The sequence below is a fragment of the Nesoenas mayeri genome, assembly GCF_963082525.1.
Source record: "Nesoenas mayeri genome assembly, chromosome: 5".
Taxonomy (NCBI): Eukaryota; Metazoa; Chordata; class Aves; order Columbiformes; family Columbidae; genus Nesoenas; species Nesoenas mayeri.
In genome coordinates, this window is record NC_137548.1 from 29,850,745 (window position 1) to 29,876,784 (window position 26,040).

Sequence of the window (26,040 nt, forward strand, 5' to 3'; positions counted from 1 at the left end):
CAAAATTAGAAAATGATAATGTTTTCTTTCTTGAATAAGAAAGACTAGGATTCTGAATGTTGTTATACCTAAATTCAATTTGCTTTCAAGTCTAGATATTTTTCCCCCTATTTGTTTCTGATCAGGATCTTTAAATTTTTTGTGTGTAAGTTGAATTAATTTCTTTGGTGTGCTTGTAAAAATAGGCAATTAGTATATTTAGTTTTTCTGACTGAGATTTTTAGATGTCATTGCTAATGTGGCTTGCCTTAGTAGAATCACAAGAATAGTTTTCTACTGGTCTGACTGCTTATTTATATATTTATTTTAATTTTAGAGTAAATAATAAAATTAAGGAGGTTATTAGTTTGTGAAACAAAATATCCTGTCAGAAGCTTCCAGAGCCTGCATGTTTCAAAAGAAGAAATAGAAAGAGGGAGAGAATGTGAGTAGGAAAGAGAATAATGAACCAAGTAATTCACATCTACCTTGAAGTGGAAGGTTGACCATCATAGTTTCTGAATTGTGGTACAAGCAGTTCTGTGGTTGCATACTGTAAGTCTTTTGTTGTAAGGCCAGAAAGTGTCACTAGATCGTCTTGTTCAACCATTTTATGTCATTGAGACAATGAATTTTTCATACTTAGATACTAATACCCTGGTGAGCAAAGAGAATATAAAGATCTCTAGAAATCAAAATACTGAAACTCTTCCAGGAAAATCATGATTTTGAAGGTACCAAAGATTAGAAAGCATTGCTTCCTGGAAATTAGTATCAAAGGGTTAATCACCTTTATTTTTTAAACTCGGTCTTATTTCTAGTTGGAAGATGAAGCCAGACAAGCTGTTACCTTTGGTTTTGGTAATACCTCTGGTTTTTTTTTTTAGAAGCATTTTAGTTGTTTGGTGTTGTTCCTCTTTGAAGGTGATGTTATTTGATGAATTTCTTGATCATCTTTTTGTTTAGCCAAACAGGCAAATCTCTTGGTATAAGGTGTCTCATAGGCCTTGAAGCCAAGGTTTTGACTTTCAGTTTGCAACATCTCTTCAAGTGTACAGTGGTACAGAAACTTCTGGTTCTACCATCAGTCTTACCACTATTGTATACAGAAGGAAAGACAGCTTGACGCTATAATTCACGCAGTCAAAGATGTATCCATTTTTCAGAGCAGACAGCTGAAACGTACTGAACTAAACTGTACCTTGAAATTCCAAGTCCTTGATGTCCAAAATTACCTTCCATTGTGTTATATCTCTGTTGTCTTCTCAAGTAGTTTACCCTGAATGGGGGGATTCTGAGTTATTTGCAATGCTGACTTTGCAAGTTAAATTTTTTTGAACTTACTTTTGAGCAGTTTGATTGCTATCCCAAACTTAAAAATGAAATAAAATTTTAAAATCTATTTAAAAAATCCTGTTGACCCACCACACTTTTCAGAGAGTAGTTTGAATGTCTTTTTTGAACCCATAGCAGAAGTGAGGCAGAATATGTTAGGAGTTTGTACAGACTTGTGACAGCTTTTTTGTGACAACCGGTTTAACTGCACTAATTCCGTTATTAGCAAAATGCTCATGTCTGAGGCAAGGAAGTGGGGTGGAGGAAATAAACCTAAACCTCCTTTCATCTTAAAAACTGTGTGTTCTAAGTTTAGCCATATGAACACAGTATCCATAAGTTTGTTGTGTGTTTTGTACTAACTATGTAAATGAGTCAGAAGATGTTTCCAGCTGTAGTAGCAATGCTTTTTTCATAGTATGTCACTGATTTTAGGGCAGCTGTTCTTTCTTTACATGGCTATTTAAGGATACAGTCTATCAGGGCTTGGGGTTAAGTGTCAGGTTTTTTAAGATCACTGTGTAAATCTGAAATATTTAAAGACAATACTTCTTTATTACCTATCAAAAATAACATTTCAAATATTGTCCTATTTAAATGCCTTCTAAAATAAAATAATGCATTTCCTAAACCAATTTATTTTAGCCTGCCACATTATTTTGAGCTATGTGAAACTGTTACTGCTTGAAATCTCCAGGTCCATCCATCCATTTATTAATTTTTGAGAAGGAGCTTCATTTAAATGAATACTTGCCATTACTTTCTACACAATTGCATCAACCATTAACTTTAGTATTTCAGATATAGTTCACATTTTTCTTTATAATGTAAATAGTTGGTCTGTTCTGTTTTCTTCTCAGGCTTTTTTTTTTCCTTCCTGTTTTAATTTTCCTGTCACTGACATACTTCTATCACTTCTTACTCTTGCAAATATGTAGGCTTTCTGAAAATATGTAAATGTTTACATGTGTATTTCTTTATAATCCTTTTATTTAGTATCTGGAAGCCAGACTTCTGATGTTTAGGCTCTAAACCTATTGCATAGTCTTGCTTTATTATTACTTTCCATATTATCTGTACGTCTAACTTCGTGTACACTAAAATATTTTATCACCAAATTTGATAGTTAGGTTTTTGCTATTGAGATTTCTGCAAACCAGCTACTGAGTGTGGAAGTTTGGTTTGCTTTTTTTCCCCGCTATAATACAGTTTTTTATGAACACATTCTTTTTTATAAGTGCTTCATTTAATATACTTTGACTCCTAAATTATTTTCAAACATTGTGATTTAAAGTGTCCTGTCATGCTCAGTAAAACATATTGCAAATTCAGTGTTAAATAAAGAAGTAAAGTAATGCAGCACATTAAAAAATGAATGTACATTTTTAGATTAAAAACTTTATAAATGCCTTATGATATAGTATCATCAAGAAAAAGATGCATATAGAGCTTCTGTTTGCTTAAGCAAACAGGAATAAATACATATTGTTATGTTACGTTACAAATTATAGATGTCACATAATATGTAGTCTTTTTATTCTGCTTATGATTTCAATGACTAACTACACGTTCATCACCATATTTCTCTTCCCCATGAAACACAAAAGTTCTGTTTACAGATGGACCATGAGTCAGAGAATGACTGACTGTGCCCAGGATTCCAGGTGGCAGAATGTGACTGGAACTGAAAGTCTCTCAAGTCATCTTTTAAATCTAATAAATAAATAGATGAATAGATCCTTTCTCCACTAAATGGTATTGACTAATGAACATCCTGGATCCTCCGCACTGTCCAGTGTCAGTTCAGTGTGGGTGATAAGGGCTGCAGGCAATTGGAGGAAGTTCCACTGCTAGTCGGGAATTACGGAGGTCTCCTAGTTACGTGGCTCTCTTCTGAAATAGTCAAGTATATCTAGGCATACCTGAGGGAAACACTGCTGCTTTTTCCTAAAAATTCTTCATTGAAATTCATCTCACACCCTCTCCAGTTAATTAGAGTTAGTGTTTTATCTAGTTTTCTATTTATGACATTTCAGTAGCTGATAGCATTGAGTATTTATATTTGCAGGCTTGCGTTTTTCCTGTTTTCTGTTGACTGAATGAGCCAGTTCCCTCGAATTCTTTGTCTGGATATTTAATGCCCTGTTTATTTTGCAATCTACAGGCATTTTCTTAAACTTCTCGTGCAGAATACAGACTGGAGGTGTTACTTTGATTTTTGTCATCACCATCACTGAATTAGGTGGACTACTTCTGGTTTAATACACCGCACCTTTAAAAACATACCAGCATGACAGTTTTCTTGTGGCTTTTGTTTTTTGTTTGGTTTTGTTTTTTACAACAGCATTACATTGCTGTTAAGTATGGTCAGCTTCTGGTTCAGTTTCATTCCTGAATCCTTCTCTGCAATGCTGCAACCTAGCTGATTATTTATTTTTATTAATGGTACTTTGGATGTATTTTTTTTAATTTTAATTTGTTCTTAACTGAATTTTCTTTCATTGGGTTTTAGGGGATTTTTTGTTGTTTTCCCTGATTGCCGCCTTCTTTTGGTTGGACATATCCTCTGACTTATCTTTCTATGCCTTTTGTATTTCCTGACTTAATCAGTGTTCTTCTTTGTAAATATTCTGGCCCTGCAAGGAAAGATTGAGGTGTCTGTATTTGCAGTTGGGTAGCTGTAGCTGCAGTTTGGTGTAGGATGTCATTGTCCCATTCCCCTCTCTCAGTTCTTGGTGGACAGCTCAGGGACTTCACTGTGATGCTGCCCGTTTCATGCCTGCTGCAGCCTTGCTGTTTCTATATTCCACCTCTTTGATCAAGATCGTTTCTCTTTGTCATTGATCAGCCTTATTTGAATAATGGTAGATGTGTCAGTATCCTAGGATATCTTCTCATTTGTTGTCATGTTTTGTTATGAAACATGTACTTGGAATAACTCCTACAGTTTTGCATCGTAAATGCATGTTTCTTTCTTTCTGTTGTGTATGGCTTCTCTTGTGTACTTTTATTACTGTAATGGTTATAACTTCAAAAATTGCTGCTTTATGGAAACACTATCATATAATTGGAAGTTGGGAACTGAGGAACTTGGTTTTATTTTATGCCTAAAGAATTTGTAAGCATAAGCTTAGCTGGCACACAAACCAAGTTTGGTTGCTGCCTACTTGCCTGCTAGCAAAAGTGCCTTCTGCAAAGGTTACGTTTTCCTTAACTTAGAAACAAGTTTATCCTTTTACTAATTCTGTGTTTCCAGAAATCTTTGGGATGAGTAGTGTAGAAAAGTGAGAGACTTGAATTTTCTTGGACAATAATTAATTTAGCAATATTTTTCAAACAGAAGATGTGTCTTCTGAAATTACTGTGGAAGTTGTTTTTTTGCTAATTATAACTTAGTTACTGGAGTGCAGTGGGATGTCATTCACCTATGTGAATTCCTTTTCTTCATCTTTATGTAAAAAGTTGTATTTATAGACTTTTTTCCTCTGGTTATATGTAGGACTGAGATTTCTTTCTTGTGCATGTAGAATGAGTGCGAGAGGATGCATGATTGTCTTCATGAACAGACTGGCACTGACGTACTCAGCTTGCATTTTCATGAGAGATATAGCATGAATACTTTTATTTGCTTATTCAACACTGGCTGAATAATTTCTTAACGCTGTCTTTCTAAAGATGCAGTAGTCGTTTCTGAACACAAATGAATTTTTGTGTATTTTGAAGTATCTAACATGAACAGTTACTTATGAAGCTTATGTTGTTTGCTCCTTAGTAACAAATTAACATAAAATTTTTGAATATGTAACTAATATTATACAGTGCCTTGAAAAACTGTATGAAATGAGACTTAGTATTTTGTGAACTCAAACTGAAACTGCACCTTTAAAGTAAAGATTTATTAAAAACTTTTATTAACGCTCTTATACAGCTATGATAGTAAAACATCAACAGCTTGCATTGCCAATTGCTGATTTTTTTTCTTTTAATAATATGCTGCATGTAGACAAAGATGACCTGTCCCCAACTGCTGAGGTTTGGGATGTAGACCAGGGACTAATAAGTAAACTGAAGGAACAGTACAAGAAGGAACGAAAGGGGAAGAAAGGGGTAAAGAGTAAGTGCAGATTCTGAATCTTGTAATGCAACGCTTTTTTGCCTATCTATGTAGAAGATTATTTTTTTTTTCTCACAAGTTCTGTTTTCGTGTTTTTGTTTGGTTTTTTTTTTTGTTTTTTTCATTAAACATCATTTTCTCTAACGGGGGCAACCAACTTTAACTTTCTACCTGCTGAATGTGAATATGTCAAAAGCTTTGACAGCCATATAGGTCTATACATTTTGGAAACATAAAAATATTTAAGGTTAAAAGGGGAAAGAGGGTTAAATGCTTCAAAATGTGAGTGTAAAAATAATGAACAACTTGCATTTTGAGGATATTCCTACTCTGAGAAGTTTTCTGAAAGACGTAATCTACTTCTTGAAGTTTAATGCTATGGTACTGTTGGGGGGAGTGATGCTTTTCATTTTTTAACATGAGCCTGAATCAGTCTATAGTTGCTATTTATGGGTTTGTAATTATTTTTCCAGTCTAAGGCAATGAGAATTTTTAAACTGCCTGTAATGTAAATATGAAATTTTCGTGGCTTTGTTTAGGATATCATCTTTATTTTATGATAACCCCCACTTTTCTGTGCAGTTACCACTTTTTGGGTGACTCCTCTTTACTCTGTAAGAGTTTTTAGACAAGTTGACCTATTTGAACTATGTAAGTTAAATCAAACTGCAATATTGAAGTACCTGGTAAAAATGCTTTTCTAGCTTATGTCATCAACTATACAAAGCTCTTAGTGGACAAAATGTTACTAAATCACTGTCACTCTAGAGAAGGTTCCTTGTTTGCAGTGTTTTTATTTTGAAGGTATAATATAGCAGTTTCTGGCAATGTTTATTAAGGAATATTTTTTCCCCCCAATTTGAAAAATTGTGAGAGTATGTACTAACTAAATTAAGTGGTAATTAAAATATAATGTGTCATAAAGAACTCTGTAATTATTAACTTTTGAATTTACTTCATAACAGCTAACAAATTAAAATTCAGTTAACGCATGTTGATTATTTTTTCAGCAGTTTTGCATGACTTGCACGTACACATATATACATAAAATATTAAAGCTTTGAAGTAAAAATTTTTACAGAGTCTTTGGCTTGATTAGAACCTACAGTAGTAATCTAGATGCTAATGAATATTCTCATTTAACATGTAAATCAGCAGTTGACACCAAATTCACATGAAGTATTGTAGAGTTAGAAAGTTTACATTTAGTTTGTAGCAATAAAATGGCCTACTTTTATTTGAAATTTTCTTATTAAACTTCACATTTTAGCCTTTTGGAAGTACAGTGGCTGAAAACTAACAGCAAATGTTTTGAATTCTGGGGAAAAAAGGAAGTATGTAGGGGATTTTTATATATCTCTCAGAAGTTATGCCTTTAGGTCTTTGCACACAGAAAGTTCTTAAAACCATGCTTTTATTTTGACTCCAATCTTTTCATGCCTACCACACCACTTAGTTTCTACTTCTGGCCTTGTGCAAGCTAAGTAGCTGTAGAACAGGGACAAGTGGTGTTGTTCTAGGATTATAAATTGTATGGAAAACTTTTCTCAGGCCTCCAAATTTGTTTTAGTGGCATTATTTTGGCTTGTCTAGAAAGAATTTCTCTTTCCTGCACTTGTTGCTTCTTTGGCTGCTATGCAATCAATTTCTATCATCTTTTTGGTTTTCCATCTATAAATCTTAAAATTTCCAGAAGAGCAGAGCAATTTCACCCACTAAAAGTAACTACTGTGTCAAAAATTGGCATTTTTATGATCTATGTTGCGGATTTAATTGGTTGTGGCCATCATTTAAAATAAATAGTAATTATTTTTTCTGCACTGTCCTGTTGCAAAATTTAGAACTTTGCAACATTATTATGAAGACTTGCCCTCCTGTCCACTTCTGTGCATTTGCTGCAAACAGTATAACATTAAATTCTGTACCATGAATGGAGTGACATGTTGAGTGATTATTATTTGACATATATAGTTTTTCAGCAATGTGTTTTCCACTATCAAAACTTAAAGGAGTGTTTTCTTCATCTAAAGTAATTTTGAAGCCTCCTTATAGAATATTCAGGAGACAACTGTGCCACAATACTGTGAGATCACATAAGTTACTGTTTAGCATTTTGGATTCTAAGTTTAAATTCTCCTTTGGGAAACCCTGAGCTTATATAGATAGTCTCACGGGGTGATTTGTGGAGTTCTGCCCTTGTATCTTGTTTATGATCATAGTTTCTGATTAAAATTTGCCTCTAAACCACTGAGCTAATTGAATAAGATAACCCTCCCACACACACAGTAAAGGTATGCATTTAAGGTCAGGCAGGCTCATTTAAATTCTGTTTATTTGATTCATAGACCTTTTTCTCAACCTTTCTAACATTCTGAGGCTGAAAATACAGGGTGTTTCAAAAAGATGGACCCAGTTTCAAAGGAGTATATTTCACGATGGCAACATGTTACAATTACATAAAAGTTCACAAACTGTTTAATGAATTATGAAGCAATAATAATTTGAAACTCTGTGTCCTGCTGTTTCGAGTGGTAACAGTTTCAGTCATGGGTGCTTCATGGTTGTGCAGCGATTTCAAATTGGGTCCATCTTTTTGAAACAGCTTGTATATTGCTTTGAGATTTTGTCCATCATTTTGAAACACCCTGTGATGTTGAAGGCCTTCTTTATTCCTGCTTCTCGTGTCAGATCATTCGTGAACTTCATTCTGAATATTCATCTCTTACTTTGCTCTGCGGTGTATTGTGAGACTTTTACCAGAATTTGTTTTGAGCAATATCAGAATTTGTGATGATAGATACTGCCATGCAGATAAAGATCAAATAAACATGCATCAACTGTCACCTCTTGCAACACTTGGAGGACAGCATAATAGGGCAGATATTCTAACAGGTTCTTTTGGTGAATATGTATCTGGTAGCTACCATAGACTGTGTTTAGACTCTTGTCTTCATAACAGGGTCTTCATAGCCCTGCCCAGGTATGATAACGTTCATTCCGAATCTACAGATAAATAAGTGAACAGAAGTAGGTATTCTACTACTAGTACTTCCGTAGTCTGCATTCATGTGTTTTCTTTTTGGTGAAACACCTTAATTTAGGTCATCTTCTGTCAGCATGTGTGTTTTCATAATGTAATACTTCTTTGTTGCATTGTGTGGTGGGGTTTTTTTTTTTCCTTCCTGTCATGATAGTTAACATGTTATGTGGAAATACTACTTCCTTATGAAAGGATCTTTTAAAAACAAACAAACTGACTCAACAAACAGACACCACCACCAGAAATCACCTACAGCCTATTCTGGACTTCCTAGTGATAAATAAATAAGGAGGCTTGATTTCTACAAAACCAGGCTTACCTTTTACAGTAGTGTGCTGAATTTAAGGCCAGTTTCTTGCCCAAGTTTGATAAGATCAGTTTTGGCAGGTGAATCAAGGGATGACTTTTTCACACATTCTGTCATGTTTTCAGGACACAATACTGTCAGGTCAGCTTATTGTGTTCTCAGTAATTTTTAAAATCAGTTTTCACATCTTTAATTGTATGTGTATATCACTGTTAAAATGAAGATACTTTTACTGATTTTTCGTTAGTTTTCTTGAAACTTTCCTCATTTTTGCTTTCCTACTCTTTTCTCTAATTGTTCTGTATTTATGAAAGTGTTTGTCCCATTCACTTTGCTAGCCTTGATTTCTGGAAATACAGGGTAAGAGCTGATAGACATGAAAACAGATTTGGATTTTACCATCTTCATTACTATTACCTGTGATATAGGAGGATCCTTACGTTATGTTCAGACTTGGGCTATTACATCTTGGAGCTAATAGAAATCTGCTTGTGGCTTCTCAGACTACAACTTTTCAGCACTGAATATTCAATTACCTTTTTCATTTTTGATCTCTGAAGGAGAATCCACCGAGATGGGATTATAGGTGCTTTGCTTTTGTTCACAACAGGCTCCTATTTACTGGATTTAATTTTTATCCTAGTCTTGAATATAAAACACATCATCCAGTTCATGCCTTGAACATAGCTGCTTATGCAGAGACAGCACATTCTTATCCTTAAAAATCTCTTTGTAACATTTCATATACTTCAACAATAATGTGAAGGTACACTTATTTGAAAGCAGAAATCTGCAGAGTCTTCTGTGGTGGTGGCATAGTCTTGAATGTTGATATTTTTCAGCATGAAATACAGAGAGGTTTTTGGGAACAGCAACTGCTCTTTTGCAAACTTCAGAATGAAGCTTCCCTCTTTTGTCTGATGGATTGAGGCTGTTCTGAAGTTACGTTTGAAAGACAAGAAGTGACTAAACATACTGAAAAGCACTAAAATGCAAGGCCAACAGTCCTCTAATCAGTGATGTACTAAATGACCGTCTGGTTCAAAGTAGCAGAGCAGGAGATCTTTATCTAGTTACTTCTGAGTGTGCTCTGAGACAGACTTCTTCTGTCTGTATGTTTGGTGTGAAAGCACCTCCAAAAGATGCTTTCAGTTTGGATGTGAGTAAGTTTCTAAGCCATTTTTGGCATTTTGTATTCATGTGTTGAACAATTCATGCTTATTGACATTGAAAAGACAAATGGGTTTTCTTCTGGAAAGCAAAGGGTGTATTAAAGTAGACAGTTTAGGGTACCAGATATCGTGTAATTTTTGATTGCTCTATGGTATCTTCAAGAATGTATCAGCTGCTGGTCACCAGAGGTGGCTGGCTGACTGCCAACTAGAATGAAGACAAAAGCAGGCTTTGTAGTCTGTGTGTTAGACACCTGGCCGTTTAAGAAAAACTTTTTACTATGAGATCTCACCTGCTGACTAAAATTAAATATTGTACCTTTGAAATGAAAGCCTGTCCATTTAGTGGCTATTAGAAAAAAAGTGTTGGTGCAAAAGAGATATTCCTCATTTTCTTTTATTTTACACTCACTTCATTAACTGAGATCACAGTTTTCTAGACTCACTTCTACCTGAGACTGGAGTGACATTTAACCATTTAAGAAAAAGCATAGTGTGTGCCTTTTACTTTTTTGAGAATAAAGACTTTGGTTTAGGTTTGATTTCCTTTTTAATAAAAGTGGTACATGTCACCTCAGAATATAAGAAATTGTTTCCTAATGCTTACTTTACTAAGAAGTGGACTTACTTGAAAATTATTTAAGCTCTAATATGTCCTTTTAAAGATAGTAAACACTTTATATTTTAGGAAGTTCAAAAGCATAGTTTTTGGCAGCAGGGTGGTAGATTTTTTTGATTTTTAATGTTCTACAATAGAACTACCTGCAGTCCCAGAAAGGAATCCTTTATCGATTAGAAGTCTTGAATCATTGTGGACTATTTTCTTTAAAGGGATTCTGTCACTGAAATTTCACTTTACAATTAAAGTTTGACTTTTTGATGTGTAAGCTATAAGCAAGAATTAATTAAAAAAAAATTATACTACTCTTATTTTCTAGTATCTGCATCATGAATTTAGTGCACAATACAATTCAGTATGCTTTGTTTCTAGAGACATGCTTGTATAATAAGGATAACATACATCTGCAGTTTCATAGAGTGGTGGAATAATTCTCGCTCTTGTGTTTAATAAACACTTCATACAGTTTAAATACCATTCAAAAGCAGGGAAAGTTAATTGTTTGTTGCACCCCTGTTATGAGTTGTCTGTACTTTTTCCCTCATTTTTAAGTTTATTTTTTATTTGCACTCTGTTTTTAAGTGTTAAATTGTTTAGTATAGTTAAAGTTGTGTTATATTATTAGTGAATGTTTAATTCATTTGTATTTTAATAATTAATGTTCTTTTGATATTTGCCTTGGCTTCAGTAGAGCTGTAAGATGATTTTTTTTCTCTCCTACAGGAAATTGTAGAATAGATCTACAGAACACAAAGGAATTATTCTTTGATTTAGTGAATTAAAACTGTTTACTTGTAGTTTTCAGATTTGATGTATTAACTCATTCTTTTAATTTCCAAAAGATCAATTTTTTTAATATACAAAGACAAAAGCAAAGCGATGTATTTCTTTGAAGGAGGTCCCATCATTAATATTCTTGTTTAATTAGTTTAGTTCATTTTTAGACTTCAAGTCAAGCGGTAGCAATCAAATGAATCTTTGCTGCTGACGTTAATTTACAGGAGTCAACAGGACAAAACTTCACGACATGATAGCTGATCTGGGCGATGATGAGATACCCCACATCCCTTCAGGAATCATTAATCAATCTAGGTCACCCTCTTCTAGAATGACTGATCATGAAGGTGCAAGAGCAGAGGAAGGTACAAAAAATTCAGCTACTTCTTATATACCAGGAGTTTTCTTTTACAAAGCACACGCTGTAATTTACTGTCCCCTCTATAAAGTATAATTCAATTGCAGATTGCCACATTATTATTTTATTTGCAGTTCTTCCCAAATGATTTTATGAGAATATGGCTTGAGTTTCTGTGGCTTATTGTAATTCACCATTATTTTATAAGTATTTCTTAAACAACTTTATTTACAGCAGTGTGTTCTGAAATTATTCACTGTTAAATCCCCATTTGCAGAACCCACCTGTCAGCAAAACCTTTTACAAATAGGGTGTTATTGATTGAGGGGGGAAAAGGTGAGTATTAACACTTGATACACAGTTTGCATTTTAAAGTGAAAGTTAAAAGTGGGTATTTAAGTTACAAGACTAATTTGTCTCTTTTCCTCAGGTTTAATGTTCTCTTTTTTGAAATTCTCTTGGTCTATATACACAAATGTACAAAGACACTATTTCTTTACACAGTATTGATTTCAATTTCAGGGTCATCTTAGACAATGAAAGTTATTGGAAAACTATTATCTAGAAGGTCTATAATCTTGTATTCAGCTTTAAGTTCTTTGTTTTAAATAAATTATTTTCCTTATGTTAACTTTGAGATTAGAATATCGTTATGTAAATTCCTCTCTTCAGAACATGTTTATTCAAAATACTCAGCTGAATTCAGATTTGGCTCCTTTGTATCATCTTTGAGCCATTAGACTGGGCATAGTGTCAACTATACTAGAAGTGGAAAGAATTTGTGTTATTACTGATCTTGATAATCTGTTGGTTCTCCTGTTCTATCATCACTGCCCCCACAAATGCCTGTTACCAGGAAGCAGGAAAATATAAATTTTGCTGGGGGATGTTGTTGCTTTCCCAAACTATTGTTCTACAAAAGTGTTTGTTTTCCCACCTTTAGTTTTACTCCCTTCCTTTTAATCTTTGTTTTATTTACAACTTAAATATAAACCAGTATAAAATTTACCTGTGGAGTGCAATCGAAAAACCTACTGCCGAAGATCCACTTGGTAACACTTGTGGACATACATTTTGTCTGTATTTAGGCTTAGTACTTATATGCTTTAGATTGATTTTTAGCCTTTTTAAGGTATGATGGGCATGTGACCCTTCAGTAACAGGTCCCTCAGTTTGTCTTAGGGTATTTTTTTCTTAGTCCATATATGTTAAGGAGAACTCATACAGCTGTTGTTTCTTTTAGAGACTTTACATGAAAAATTATGTTGGACAAATCAACCTTTTTGAAGAAATAGATGTTAAATTTGCATTTGACTGGAACTGATTTTTATTGCCTGGTTCCTGTAGCACAAACATTGTGCTCCGCTTCACGTAAAGATTGTCCACGCTATTTTCAAGTAAACTGTATTTCAGGATTATATTTTCATGCTATTTAATGTATTAATATGTTTTCAGCTTACCAGTGTATTTGAGACTTTATTCACTAGGAGTAGCAATATGAATATCTCTACCATCATATGTGCTAATTGTGGTTTCTGCATAGCTTTTAAACTTGAATATTAGAATTTAAATTTTGCTGTTAGATCAGAAAGTCTATCCTGAATGCTATGTGGCTTTCAGAGTTTTTGTCTGTACCATATGGTGCAAAGCTGCAAAAAACCCAAGCTTAGTGGTGTCTTCTAGGTCTCTCTTTTGGTAACAAGGCCAAATGATTCATTATCATAAAATGCAGATTTTGCTCAATTTTTCATTCAGCTGTGTTTTAAAAGCTAAGTTTCTTGCAGACAAGTAGGACACCCTGGCCTATGCTGATGAGTGTTACCAAGCCATGTAACTGTATGTAAGGTTTATGTTACAGTTCTGAGGCAGTGGTTGATAATTTTGTTTTTGTATAGAAAAGAAAGTATTGTTTAGCTCACTTTTTTTTTTTAATCTTGAGGGGAGGAGAAGTTCCAGAGAGGAAAGTAAACCATGGTGCTAATTAGCTGAGAATATATCTTTTATACATCTGACTGTGTGGGTTTTGGTTTGGTGGTTTTCTTTTTTCACTCAAGTGCCTGGTTAAATATGATGAGAAAATTGTTATGCTGTAATTAAACTTTATAGTTTTGGCCATAAAAATGTGGGGCTTCCATTCCACCATATTGTGTGTCTTTCAGAAACAGAATCAGCTGTAGTACGATGCTCAATTCAATGTATTATACAGAGAATTATTACTTTGGGTTGTTTTTTAAGATCTATAGATTGTGGGGGTGTCAATCTACAGAATGACAAAAAAAATAGCAGTAAGCTAATTGCTCAGGTATTAACTGCTAGTTTTGGTATACCATGTATTACCTTTCTGGAAGACAAGATTAAGGTGTCCCTGTGGTAGAGCAGGCAACAACAGCATATATGAACATACATATCTAAATAGAGATTTAAGCAGTTTCAGTCTGTACAAATATTACTGCTTGATTTTTGACTTGATTATGTGTGGTGTCAAGCACTTGAGGGTAAAAAGTGCTGGTTTAGGATTGACCACGCAAGTATTTAATAATTGTATTTTTTTCACATAGTTTCACCTGCAGAGAAACTTGTGCTATCACTTCAATTTTTACCTGATATTTAACAATTGCAAACTCAGGTAAACATATACATTATGTTGTGAGGATAATATTGTACTCTGTGTTAGAAAAATACTTGGATTTTTTTAAAGATGAAAAGTATTCTACAAGGTAATTTAACTTTATAATTTGCAAATATCCATTGATGCGTTTTTTTCGGTAGGCAGAGTTGTCTTTATTTTTAGTAGCTATATCATCATGCATCTTTGATTGTGTTGCTTTTCAGGCTTTTCTTTTTATCAAAACAGCTTGCAACCAGTTTCTAAACTTATTTGAATAGGTCTCATTTTAAAATAATAACATGTGCAAATAAATTAAAATATACAACATTATGCTTACATACTGGCAACATTAGTATTGAGAAATATGCTTCTAAATTTTGGATAGCATTAATTGGAAGCTTTTAATAAATATTCACCGCTGATGCAAATAAAACTTGATCAATTTATGATTTAGACTCCTGGTATAAAACATATGTCAGTCTGTTAAGGACAGATGATATTAATTTCACAAAGAATTAGTGTGACAAGTTCAGGGGCTTATTTTAAACGTTGTGAGCCTGTCTTAAAGATCAAATAGGAGTCACAGCATCACAACAGGAATGGAAAGCATCCTCAAATTTAAAATGAGCATTTTGCCTCCTTTACCCAGTGATCAGCAGCTTGTATAGTGGCTTCTGTAGTGACTTGGGAGGTTTTACTTATAAATAGATACATGGAATTGGAAGGCTGGGACCTTGTCAAGACAATAGAGGTGAGCCGGTTTTGGAATCTCCCAATGTAAGGATTGCAGTATTTCTGTGGGAGATTAAAAGGGGGGGAAGGAAAAAACAAGCGAGCAAACAAAAAACCCACACACAACACATGCATGCACAAATTCAACCAAACATTGAGGGCAAGAACAACAAAACCCCTAAAAAGCCCTCTGTTACTTCTGTGGCCCTTTTTTTTTTTTCCCTCCTACTCATTTTCTGTGAGAAAAGACCCAGGAAAAGCTTGGTCTCTGAAGTAATTGAGGGGCTAATTGCTGTTCATTTGAGGATTTAATAATTTAGGTTTGCCCAGAGAATGTTTGCGATGTTATTTTATTTCCTGCTTCATATAAAGTATTGTTTGTATCTCCTTTTTTACTCAGCTCAGATACTTTCATTAAGAAATCAATCCATAGAAATTCTGATCTCATCTAATAAGCGTGGATGACTAGATACCCCCTTGCACCTCCCCAAAAAATCCCAGAAACTAATAATAAGGGAAGTAGATGAGAATATGGAAAATATTTAGGTATTTTCTAAGAATATGCCCTTTTCTGAAATATGAGTTGTTTGGAATAGACTGTCAAATTGAGGGGTTTAGTAAAATAGTAAGAGAAATGAAAAACTTACTCATCTAAAGGCATGGTAAGCTATTTTTGGCTTTTAATTTAATGTAGTATTCTGATGAGTCAAGATCTGTATATGCATTGAGAATGTTTTAAAAAGAGGTGATTGTGCATAGCAGTTGTACAAACAGCAGTCTTCATTCTTGCATAGCTTATCTTTTTAGATTCTCACATATAGTTGTGTTGTCTATGCTAATAAGCTTGCATTTTTCAGTACTACAGTAGTTCGCAAGCATTAGAAACTTGTTTTAATCTTGAGAAGTGAGTTTTGATGTGGTTTGACTGGCTCCTCTTTGCGTAGCCATAGCAATGGTGCCAGGCATCTGTAACTTTACACCTGGTCTTAATTACTTTTCTTCAGCTGGAGTAGAACATAACTAGGTTACCATTCAGATAGTGGTGATAATAAGAAATATACTCCTTCAATGTGTTGGTTATTAGTTGGCTTGTTTGGAACTATTTTTGTAAGACAAAAAAAAAAAAAAAACGCAGAATATAGGTGTTTTTGAGATCTGGAAGCTTTATTTTCTCTGAGTTTGTGTTTTTTTCTGAGAGGATTAGAAATAAGGGGTGACATTAAAGTGAGACCATGACACTCTCTTCCAAATCAGTGAAATCCAAAAGTCAAGCAAGTTTAGTTTTTAAAGATGTCAGATATGATTTAACGTATGTTGCACGTTTGCACTTAGCTGAAGTTTAAGTACTCCACCTAACAAGTGTCCTAATTTTTGCTCAGAAAGGAATATTGATAAGTAAAAGCAGCTTCTAAGATATGCTGAAGTATTACAATGTTTAAACCTTTATTCCTGTTCCTTACTGCTAAATTGATATTTGTGAGTAGAAGGATATATACAGAATTGTCGCAAAGTGTAAAGAAAATGGGTGAATATTTGAAACTTTATTATTCATAATGAATGGTTATATATAATTCGTATTTATTTTACATGATAATTAACAGCAATGTTAAATTTTAATTTGGGGAAGGCACAGCTAGCTAAGATAAATGTCAGTTGAGTGTATTTTAAATTAGAATCCAAAATCATGCTGGGAGAATAAGACAGGAATTCATGAATAACAGATGTTTTAATTTTTTTAATCATCTGAAAAAATCAAAGTAGAAGAGATGTTTTGCAGGGGGCCTTTACCCTGAGAGATAAAAATTACTTACACGTGCAAGTAGAGATATTTGACTAGTATAAACCACAGAGACTAATTTGCAAATGGTTAGAAGGCAAATAGCGTGGTGTAGTGAGCGAAATATCTAGCTGAAAACTTGGATACACTTGATGCTACAATGTAAAGAAATGTTAGTCAAGTCACTTGTCGGTAGTATTGAACACCTCCGTAAAGTAAGTTGAAATCAAATGATGAATAATGAAAAAAGTTTTGTAATTAATATGTGTGTGTGTTTGCACGTGTGCGTGTCATCATGCTCTGTTTTAGTTGGGGCAGTATGTAGAGTGTACAAGTTCAGTTTTAAACTCTGTTTTGCTTTTAAGTGATGAATAATGCAGTTTTTCATTGGTTTGAATTATTACATTGAGACTTAAAGAAACTGTTTTGTTCTTTGTAGCTGAGCCAATAATGTTTCCACCTGGAGGAGGCAAGTCATTTATTACGGGTTCTGATGATGTGTTGTTAAGTGTACTGGGCCTTGGAGACCTTGCAGACTTGACAGTAACAAATGATGCAGACTATAGTTATGATGTAAGTGCAATTTTATTTTAAAATTCTTTATACAGTTTAATTTAATCAATAGTAGTTGGGTCCCTTCTCCCCCACCCTGAACATTATAGATGCAGAGAACAGAGATTTCATTAGCAAAAACTATTAGTTGGGAGGTAGAGGAAGCACCTTGTGAATGGGCTAAGTAAGGTGGATATTAAAGGTTAACTGAGATGACTCGTTTGTTTTCTACTTAGATAATTCAGATTTTGTCACGGAAGGAACGTGTTATGAAATAAAATACAGACTGACATCTTAACATGAATTTATTTGATCAAAAATGACAATGCTACACTCATATGGAGTATTGAGAAGACAAGGCAAAAACCATAAATATTGATGTTAACTTATTTGTTTGCTTTCTGTGGGTTTGTGTAGTGTTAACAGCATAGACTGTGTATAGTAGTATATATCGCATGTAAGCTTTTAGAGTATGTTTTTATTGCAATCCAGAGTATTCTGAGATTCCTTTGACCATATTCGTTAAGCTATTACCAATGGTTTTATAGGATTTTTTTGTTGGCTAGTAACATTTGATGGCTGGTTAGGGAAGTGTTCAGGTAAGTCCTAGGTATTGTATTTAAAATTACTTATGTTTTGGGGTTGTAGTGTTTGTTTTTGTTTTTGTTTTGTTTTGTTTTGTTTTTAAATTGCTGTTGGTAAGGAACCTCTCTGTTTCTGTAACATTTCAAGTTAGATACATGCTGTTTGTATTGGCAACCATTACTGGGGATTTTCTTAAAATCTTAGATTCTCCAAAGTGAAGAAATAAGTTGTTTATAGCTTTTTACACAGTCTGAAAATACTTCTGTGTGACTGCACACCTTTTTTCTTTTAATCATATTTATCCTTCAGTATTTAAAACTGGAAGGATTCTTAATTACTGTAATGAAGTAAGAGCTGATATTTCCATTTCTCCATTATCGCAGTGTGTTAGGTTACATAGTTCCATTTCCTGAATAACAAATTAAAATGTTAATGATCCATCCTGGATATTACTGGACTCTATAAAAATAAATGAAAGATATTTTTTTAAATATTGAGAGTAGTTTTAAAAGTTTAATAATAAATTGTCCTTCTTACAATAAAGATTCATCTTCAGGTTGTCCATTTCATTTCAAATGACATAGCACTTCTGGGAAATCAGATAACTTAATATCAGAGTTTGGTTTCAGCTCTTTGCATCTTAACTTTCTGAGGATTTTGCCGTTTGTCTAGCTAAATCTCTTGTGAAATCATGTGTATGATGTGTCTGACTGGAGGGTCATGTACAAGTGTTTAGAAAATTACTATTTTTCTGTAAAGTTTCAGTGAAATATATGAACAAGTGGACTTCAAAGAAAAGTTTTTCAGAAACTCCAATTGTAAGTGCTTTAAGGCGGCTTAAATTTGAAACATTCGGAACTGGATGTTCTGAACCACTACTCCTAACTAGTACTAATTTCTCCTGGGAATTATGAAGTTGAATAGTTGGGGGTTGTTTTACATAGTGCTGTATTTACTTGGTTGAATAACTGCTAAATGCTCCTGTCTGTATCTTCATGAAAGAGTTAAGAGAAGTTTGGTTTAATGGTATTTATTTTAAAGCAGTTTAGAATCTCAAATCCAGCTTCTGAACTTGTTTATTGATTGCTTTATTTTCTTCAAGTGTTATCCTGGTTTTACTGATAGTAAGTATGAGGCATCAAAAACCTAAATGGTATACTTTCAGTAGTGAGGCAGCTACAGTTGTGAGATTAGATCACAGATTGTTTTTCCAGTTGTATTACATTCTATGTCTGTCCTATTGCTGAGTTCAAAACTTTGGAGTATTGAGGTCTGGTGGGTCACACTTGCTCTTCATTAAATTTGTAAAGGTCACATGACAATATTTGGATCTTAAGGCACATGTTCATAATCACAGAATTTTCTATTTCTTTTTTTCTTTTAAAAACTAAAATATTTGTTATGCACCTTTCTTTCCTCTTCTGCCCACCAAAATCCCAAATCAGCCCATATGCTGGACAATTAATGTATGGACTAATTAGTATGGTGACCCATATGGTTGATCTGTAATATTGTATTTTACATGGCTCCATTCTTGGTTGGCTACTTTTAATGCCATGAGAATGATTATCAGTCAAAATTCGTAGCATAAATTCTAATATCTGTACAACTCCAGTATTAGCAGAATACTTTAGATCTCTATTGTAGATTGTTACCTGTTGTTTTCCAATTAGCTGTCCATTAAGAATTACTGTATGCATGGAAGGAACAAGAAGTTCCTGGGCTGAAATTATAGCAGTCTGGAAGAACGGTGAGAAGAAGCATCACTAATCTTGTACTTTTTCTTAAGCATTTTTGGTTGTTTTTAACTACTGTCAGAGGCCTCTGCTGAGCCAGAAGTATCTTAGATCAAAATAATGCAATAATTAATAATGAAATAATAAAAGTTCTGATGCCATAATAGCAAATCTATGCCATGTCTTTCTTTGCTAAAGAGATTACAAGAATGTCTTTGATGTAAAAGAAGGAATTTCTGATGTCTCCTTCAAGAACTCCAGTAGTGTAGGGAAAGCTGGTCTGTAGAGGATGCCCTGTGAGAGAGAGACTTTCAGAAGCAAGATCTGTTTTGAGGAAAATGTCGTGCTTGATTGCAACTCTGCAACTTTGCAATATGTCTTCCTCTTTTGTGAGGTACAGCTTCTTCATAAAACAGTGCATAGCCATTTTGTTTATTCCAAGGAGGAGGAATATTTACAGGTGAGCCAAGACACACTCAGGAAGCATTACAATGAGTAGTTGATACCAACTGATCAAACTGTTTCAGAAGAATCTGTGGGACTTCTGACAAACCCGACAATACAGTTTTTATTGTGCAAGGAGCAATGCAGAATAGAACTTGGAGTTGCTTTACTGCCTTGGGAAACTTAAAGCAGCGAATAGAAGTGATAAATATGCAAGCATGAAATGCTGCCTGAGCTAGCAAGGAATTTGCAGCAGAAGGCAGTACCTCACAAATTTGTCAAAGGTTTGAGGGTGTCAGTTATTCTGTAGATGAAGATGATCTTATTGCTTCAGTGTAGTTGGAGATCTAAAACTTTATCATTGAAACACTTCATTAGAGGCTCTTTAATTACAGCTTGGTTTGAGAGGTGTGTGTGGAGAGGTTATTTCATGCTTTAATATCTGGCTGATACAGGAGACAAAAGTTTTTGCTTTCTTACTGCTTCATTCACCAAATAGGAATGAGAAGTGATTACTATAGTTGTCACTTGGTTTCCTTCCTTCCTATCCAGTCCTGCTTTCCCAGTGTTCTTAACATATCTGTTATCTTTTAAAGCATATCTGAAAAATGCGTGGTGGCTTCTGACTTATTCTGACTTGAAGTATCCAATAACACAAATTGAAAGAATTTTTTTGATACTTGTATTTAAGAAAGAAATCTCTGTCCTGTCACGGATCTGAAGAGACTGTTGGTTCTCCATCACAGTGTTCCTTCAGGTTAAAAATTCCTTGATAGTTCTTGATTTCTGAAGTTGTTTCCACATAACTGTGGATCTGCAGTGCAATAGAGCATGTCTTATCTTGTACTTGTAACACAGCACTTGTAGGACACCTTAATCTCATGCCCCTTTGAGCTTAGCTGAAGCCACCTCCTTTTCCAGTGAATCTCCAGATAAGCAGATAATATTAAGCAAAATTAATGTTTAAGTAAAACAACAACAGAACCCCAAATACTTAATATTCCCACTTTTGGCATTTTGTTCCCAATAGTTCCATGTTCTTAAAATGCTTATGTGAGCCATTAGTAGTGCATGAGTAAATAAAGCCACAAGAGGGTTCCACTGGCTTTCATGCTGCAATCCCTGATGAGGGTTATATTTTGAAAACAAGAGGATATGTGGACAGAATGGGGATAATGTTTTAAATTTTAAGAATTTCAACTATAGCTGAAGATTTTTCTGTATGTCAGTGATTTAGTCCACCAGTTGTCCACAAGACTAGTTTTCTGTAGTACAGTACAGTCAGCTCAAGTCATGTTGTTTTCAATATCTAGTTCTTTATATTTACCTCCAGTGTATGTAGCTGTTCTGATGCTGAAGGAGTAATTTTGTTATCAAAACAAATACTCCCATTTCTATTTTCTTGGATTCCACAGCTACACTGGATGGTGTTTTTCTGCTGTAGGACTGGCTGTGAAATGGAAAGTCCTCATTTTTCAGAGCATCTGAATTTTGAAATTTCTCATCAGTCACAACAGTGTCAAGGAAAAAAAAAAACATTAAAGCCTTAGAAAACTCTGACTGTAGTTATTTGTTATTGCTTTCTAATTCACCTGTTTGCTGGAGATGCATAGTTGATTGGATTAGGGAAATATGCATTTCCTTACTATACTGCAAGGATTCTGTTGACTGCAGGGGCAAGGAGTAGCTTCCTTCCCTGGTATCTTTTTTTCTTTTTTTTCATGTGTTTTGTTTTGGTTTTCATGGGATGTTTTTGTTTGGTTTGTTTGTTTGTTTCTTGTTGTTTGTGTTTGTTTGCTTGCTTGCTTGTTGGTTTTTTGTTTTGTTTTGTTCAGGTGTAGTTTCATTCAGTCTGGAATGCTGGTTGTTTACAAGGCAGAATGAATAGGTTGCTGGCCTGTGTTCCCATACAGACAAAACGAAGGCAAAACAGGATTTTCATTAGGTTAAATGGAGCAAGTATTACAAAGCAGGCATTTCCCATTCTGCTTGCTTCTCTAATCTATTTAGCAATTTCTTGTGGTTTATGGTTTGTATGGGGGTTTTTTGCTCTAAGTTCAGGGAGATTCTGTGGTAAAGGTTTTTTCAGGGCGTGTGAAGTGTTTTGTGTCTCCTAATGGAGACAGAGTTTTTGTTTTGGGTATTTGTGGGTGGTTTTAGGTAGGGGAACAGCAACTCTTGCTTTTGGTCAATGCTATTATTCTAAGCATCTACTCTCTGGCTGTTTGCTGAGGGTGGACTAGGATCAAGGGTCCAGCTGATCCTACTTGGTCCTGTGTAGTAAAGTCTGCCAAAGTTAATGAACTCTGTTTTCCCATTTTTGAAACATAAGGACCACTATATTGAATCCTGGGTTTTTTGAGTGGCTCTTCATCGCAACTGTAATAGAAACCAGTGTGGATGACACACCCAAATAATCAAGGTCTTCTGTCTAATCTGGGACATAACAACATGTCCTAAAATTAGCCATTGCTGTTTCAAATGTTTAGCTTTAATTTCTCTAAGCCTCAGATCACCACAAGTACATGAGGCAACATGAGTTAGCCAGGTGGATGAATACCTTACATAATGAGGATTAAAAATACTGAGGGACTGATAGAAAAATACCATTTTTTCCCTCCTTCCACACTCCTCCCCCCCCCCCCTTTTTTTTTTTTAATCCCCCTATCCACTTTAAATTTAGACAGATGAAGAAATATGCAGTTTGGGCTGAAATCTATAAAGTTTAATGCAGACCTCCAGAATTCTACTCTGTTCCCCACAAGAAAAGATTATTCTTTTTAGGAAGTTTGTATATAGCATGCAGTGTAGTGCTAAATAACTTAAATCTCAATTAAAATCCACATTATATGTCTGGTATAACAAGTTCTGGTGTTTGATCTGCATTTGGCATAGTTTGCACTTAGGCCAGAAATATACATTAATATATGAGAAAAGCAAAAGCCTGCAAATCTGTAACTCAGAACAGTAAATTTTATTGTATGAGCCTTTATTTGCTTTGACTGGATAGAATCAAATTTAGTGTGAGTGAATAGCGATAATTCAGTCCAGGATATAGATTGGGTCCAAGAATACTTATTACAGTATATGTTATGTTATGATCTGAGTTTTATTTTCAATCCTGATAGATATGAGGTACTAAGATTTTATAAGCTATGGGAGATTTTTAGTCTCTTAATAGTGTTGCTGAAAGTATCTTGGGATACTGAGAGATTCTATGCTGTGGTTAAGGAACACTCTTTAACAACTACTTGGTGACTAGATAGGGTGTAAGGCAGACAATAGGATTAGTTTCCATCAATTCTTAGTTTGCTAATTTTGTTCATCTAACTAAAGTCATTTTTTAAACTCTCTTTATAATTACTTGAGGGGAAGAGAGAAGTACCTGCAGATGTATTTCTCCGTATGGTGGAGGCTTAGGACAAATGGGATGTAGTGTTTTAAGAGTCTACTCTCTGCAGAATATAAATTGATTTCAAAGTTCTAAGTCTCTCGCACTCACTAGAAGACTTTGAGGTTTTCTGGTAACTCTTCTGAGTTACCTATAATCAGTATTAAGCAGCTTTAAATTTTGCATTTTAGCCTAACAGTCTATAGGTAAGAGTATTAATTGGATGCTCACAATATATAAAAGTAAAGTTTGTATATATTGCTTCACATAGTAACTAAGTTATTGACTCACAAGTATATGTGAAACTCATTAAAAATATTTGTGTGATGTTATGTTTACTATCATTGTAAATGTGTATTTAAATTTGTATTATCTATTTATGTGTACATACCTTCATGCGTAGAAGAATTTGAGAATTCTGTATGTTTCCTGTCATTTTTCAGTCAAGTTGCTCATCTGAGAATGATCACTCACTAGGCACCTGAGGCTCATTTTTATTGAGCTTAAGTGATAAATGAGCTTTTGACAGTTGTAATCTCTTCTTTGGGTGCAGACAACATGATAAGCAATGAAACCTTTGTCTTTTTTCAGGGAAGAATTAAAGTGTCATTGCACAAAAGGATTAAAACTAGTTTTGGAAAATCAAGGCTTCTTGTCTGTGTATTCAGCATTGTACTCCATTTCACTCTGGGACGGAAGAAACTATGACAGTAGAAAAATTTGCAGGCTGCCTTACAGGCCGGAGAGGGAGTTACAGATGCATATAGACAGATCAGTAGATAAATGCAAACTTAAGATTGAACATGCATTAGCTGAATCAAAAGTAGTGTGTTTTCCTAAAATACGGGGAGATGTATATTATACGTATTTTTAAACTCAAGATAAAGTTATGCCTTTCTTTTTTATTTCTTTTTTGTTAGCTGCCAGCTAACAAAGATGCCTTCCGGAAGACTTGGAACCCTAAGTACACGCTACGCAGTCATTTTGATGGAGTGCGGGCATTAGCTTTTCATCCTGTAGAGCCTGTGCTGGTTACAGCCTCTGAGGACCACACTCTAAAACTTTGGAATTTGCAGAAAACAGTTCCTGCCAAAAAGCAAGTATATGGGTTTTTATAAAATATCGATTATGTTTTAAATGCCGTTGAAATTGATTAAACTCTTAAAAATTTTCAGAGTTTTCCACTAGAGATTTCATGTAGCATAATAACTTTCATTTTTCTTTCAGGAGTGCCTCTTTAGATGTAGAACCAATCTACACATTTAGGGCCCACATGTAAGTATTTGACATAATTATTGCTTGATAAATGTATTGTCATTATCTGATGGATTCGTAAGACACTTCAGTGTACAAGCCACGAATGTGCTCTATTTTTACATTTTATCAACAAGGTCCCTTGTACTTCGTGAAAACAGGTAAATACTGAGTCCCTGTCATGAGTCACACAGTCCATGATAACACAAGAAGAACAGGAAGTGATAAATGTGGTTAGTTGAAATGGAAAGGAGAGATTGTAGAAGATGATAATAAGATCACCTGAGTGATGCCTGTATCTTGGACTGTAGATTTTATGTATAATATATGAAGAAGATAAACAGGGTAGACTTTATTAATTGTACCTAGTGTCTTCAGATACAGGTCTGAGAAGTTAAAAGTACAGATGCAATCATCAGGATCAAAAAAAAAAAGAATGCAGATTCAATGAGTGAAAAATCAGGATATCAAGTGAGTAGGGAGGTTCTGAGTTGTTTTTAGGGGCTTCAACAAGAATAAGAGATAAAATTTCATTGCCGGCGTAGGCCAAAGTAGTAGTTAAGGCATGGGTATTCACCAGCACGTATGCCTCTCAGTGCTGGGGGAAACTTGGAAATCAGTGAAGTAACTGTTGTAATCAAAAAGTCTATTAATACCTGAGCAAAGTTCTGATAACCACAGTCAGTTCTCTTCCAGTGTCAACTTAGGCTTCCTCCTTTCCCATCTCAAGTGTGCCTACTTTGTGTGCAGATGGTGGTTTATTACAAATATTCTCATTTCTGGTTGTGCTCTGGCCCAAGATATTGGGGAAGCGGATTGGACAAACTAGTCTGAAACAAGGAAAGATCTTTGTTGTGGCAGATGGTGACAGTGAACTGACCTGAATTAAACAACATTAGTAAAATGTGCAAGTTGAGCTGGAGCTTGTAAAACTCCATAAAGCATTAGCTGCTTTATTACTGCCTGAGTTTCGCATGCTAATTTTGATTTCTGCTTCCTTCTAATAAGAACACAAGACAAAAATTCACGGTCTGTAGGTAGTCACAGTAGTTTGTGTACTTGCCCTATGTAACTAAAGATCCAGTCTCCAGTTACCAGATAAGCTTCATGAGAGCTCTTTGATAAGTGTGGAAGTCAGTAACACTTCATGTGCTGGCCTTGGTAATGGTGGAAAAAGAAAAAAAAGTAGTTTGTACTTGGACATCTACACATACTATCGTCACCCTTCTCATTCCCTTAAGCCATTTACTTGATAGAACG

The 26,040-nt window shown here is 34.5% G+C and overlaps 1 protein-coding gene across 6 annotated transcripts in view; it reads left to right on the forward strand.

Moving 5' to 3' along the window:
* Window positions 1-26,040, forward strand: part of STRN3 (striatin 3) — a 64,216-nt gene that overhangs the window by 28,479 nt on the left and 9,697 nt on the right. For 3 of the 6 annotated variants that reach the window (XR_013922186.1, XM_080345357.1, XM_080345358.1), the window contains exons 8-12: window positions 5,243-5,428; window positions 11,568-11,708; window positions 17,258-17,391; window positions 24,447-24,622; window positions 24,754-24,801. Coding sequence is in view for 5 of the 6 variants with exons in the window: in XM_080345357.1 (XP_080201483.1) it covers window positions 5,243-5,428; window positions 11,568-11,708; window positions 17,258-17,391; window positions 24,447-24,622; window positions 24,754-24,801 (685 nt within the window). In the remaining variant the exon portion in view is untranslated. The remainder of the gene's footprint in view (window positions 1-5,242; window positions 5,429-11,567; window positions 11,709-17,257; window positions 17,392-24,446; window positions 24,623-24,753; window positions 24,802-26,040) is intronic. The other 3 variants (XM_080345359.1, XM_080345360.1, XM_080345361.1) reach the window with 3 other exon arrangements.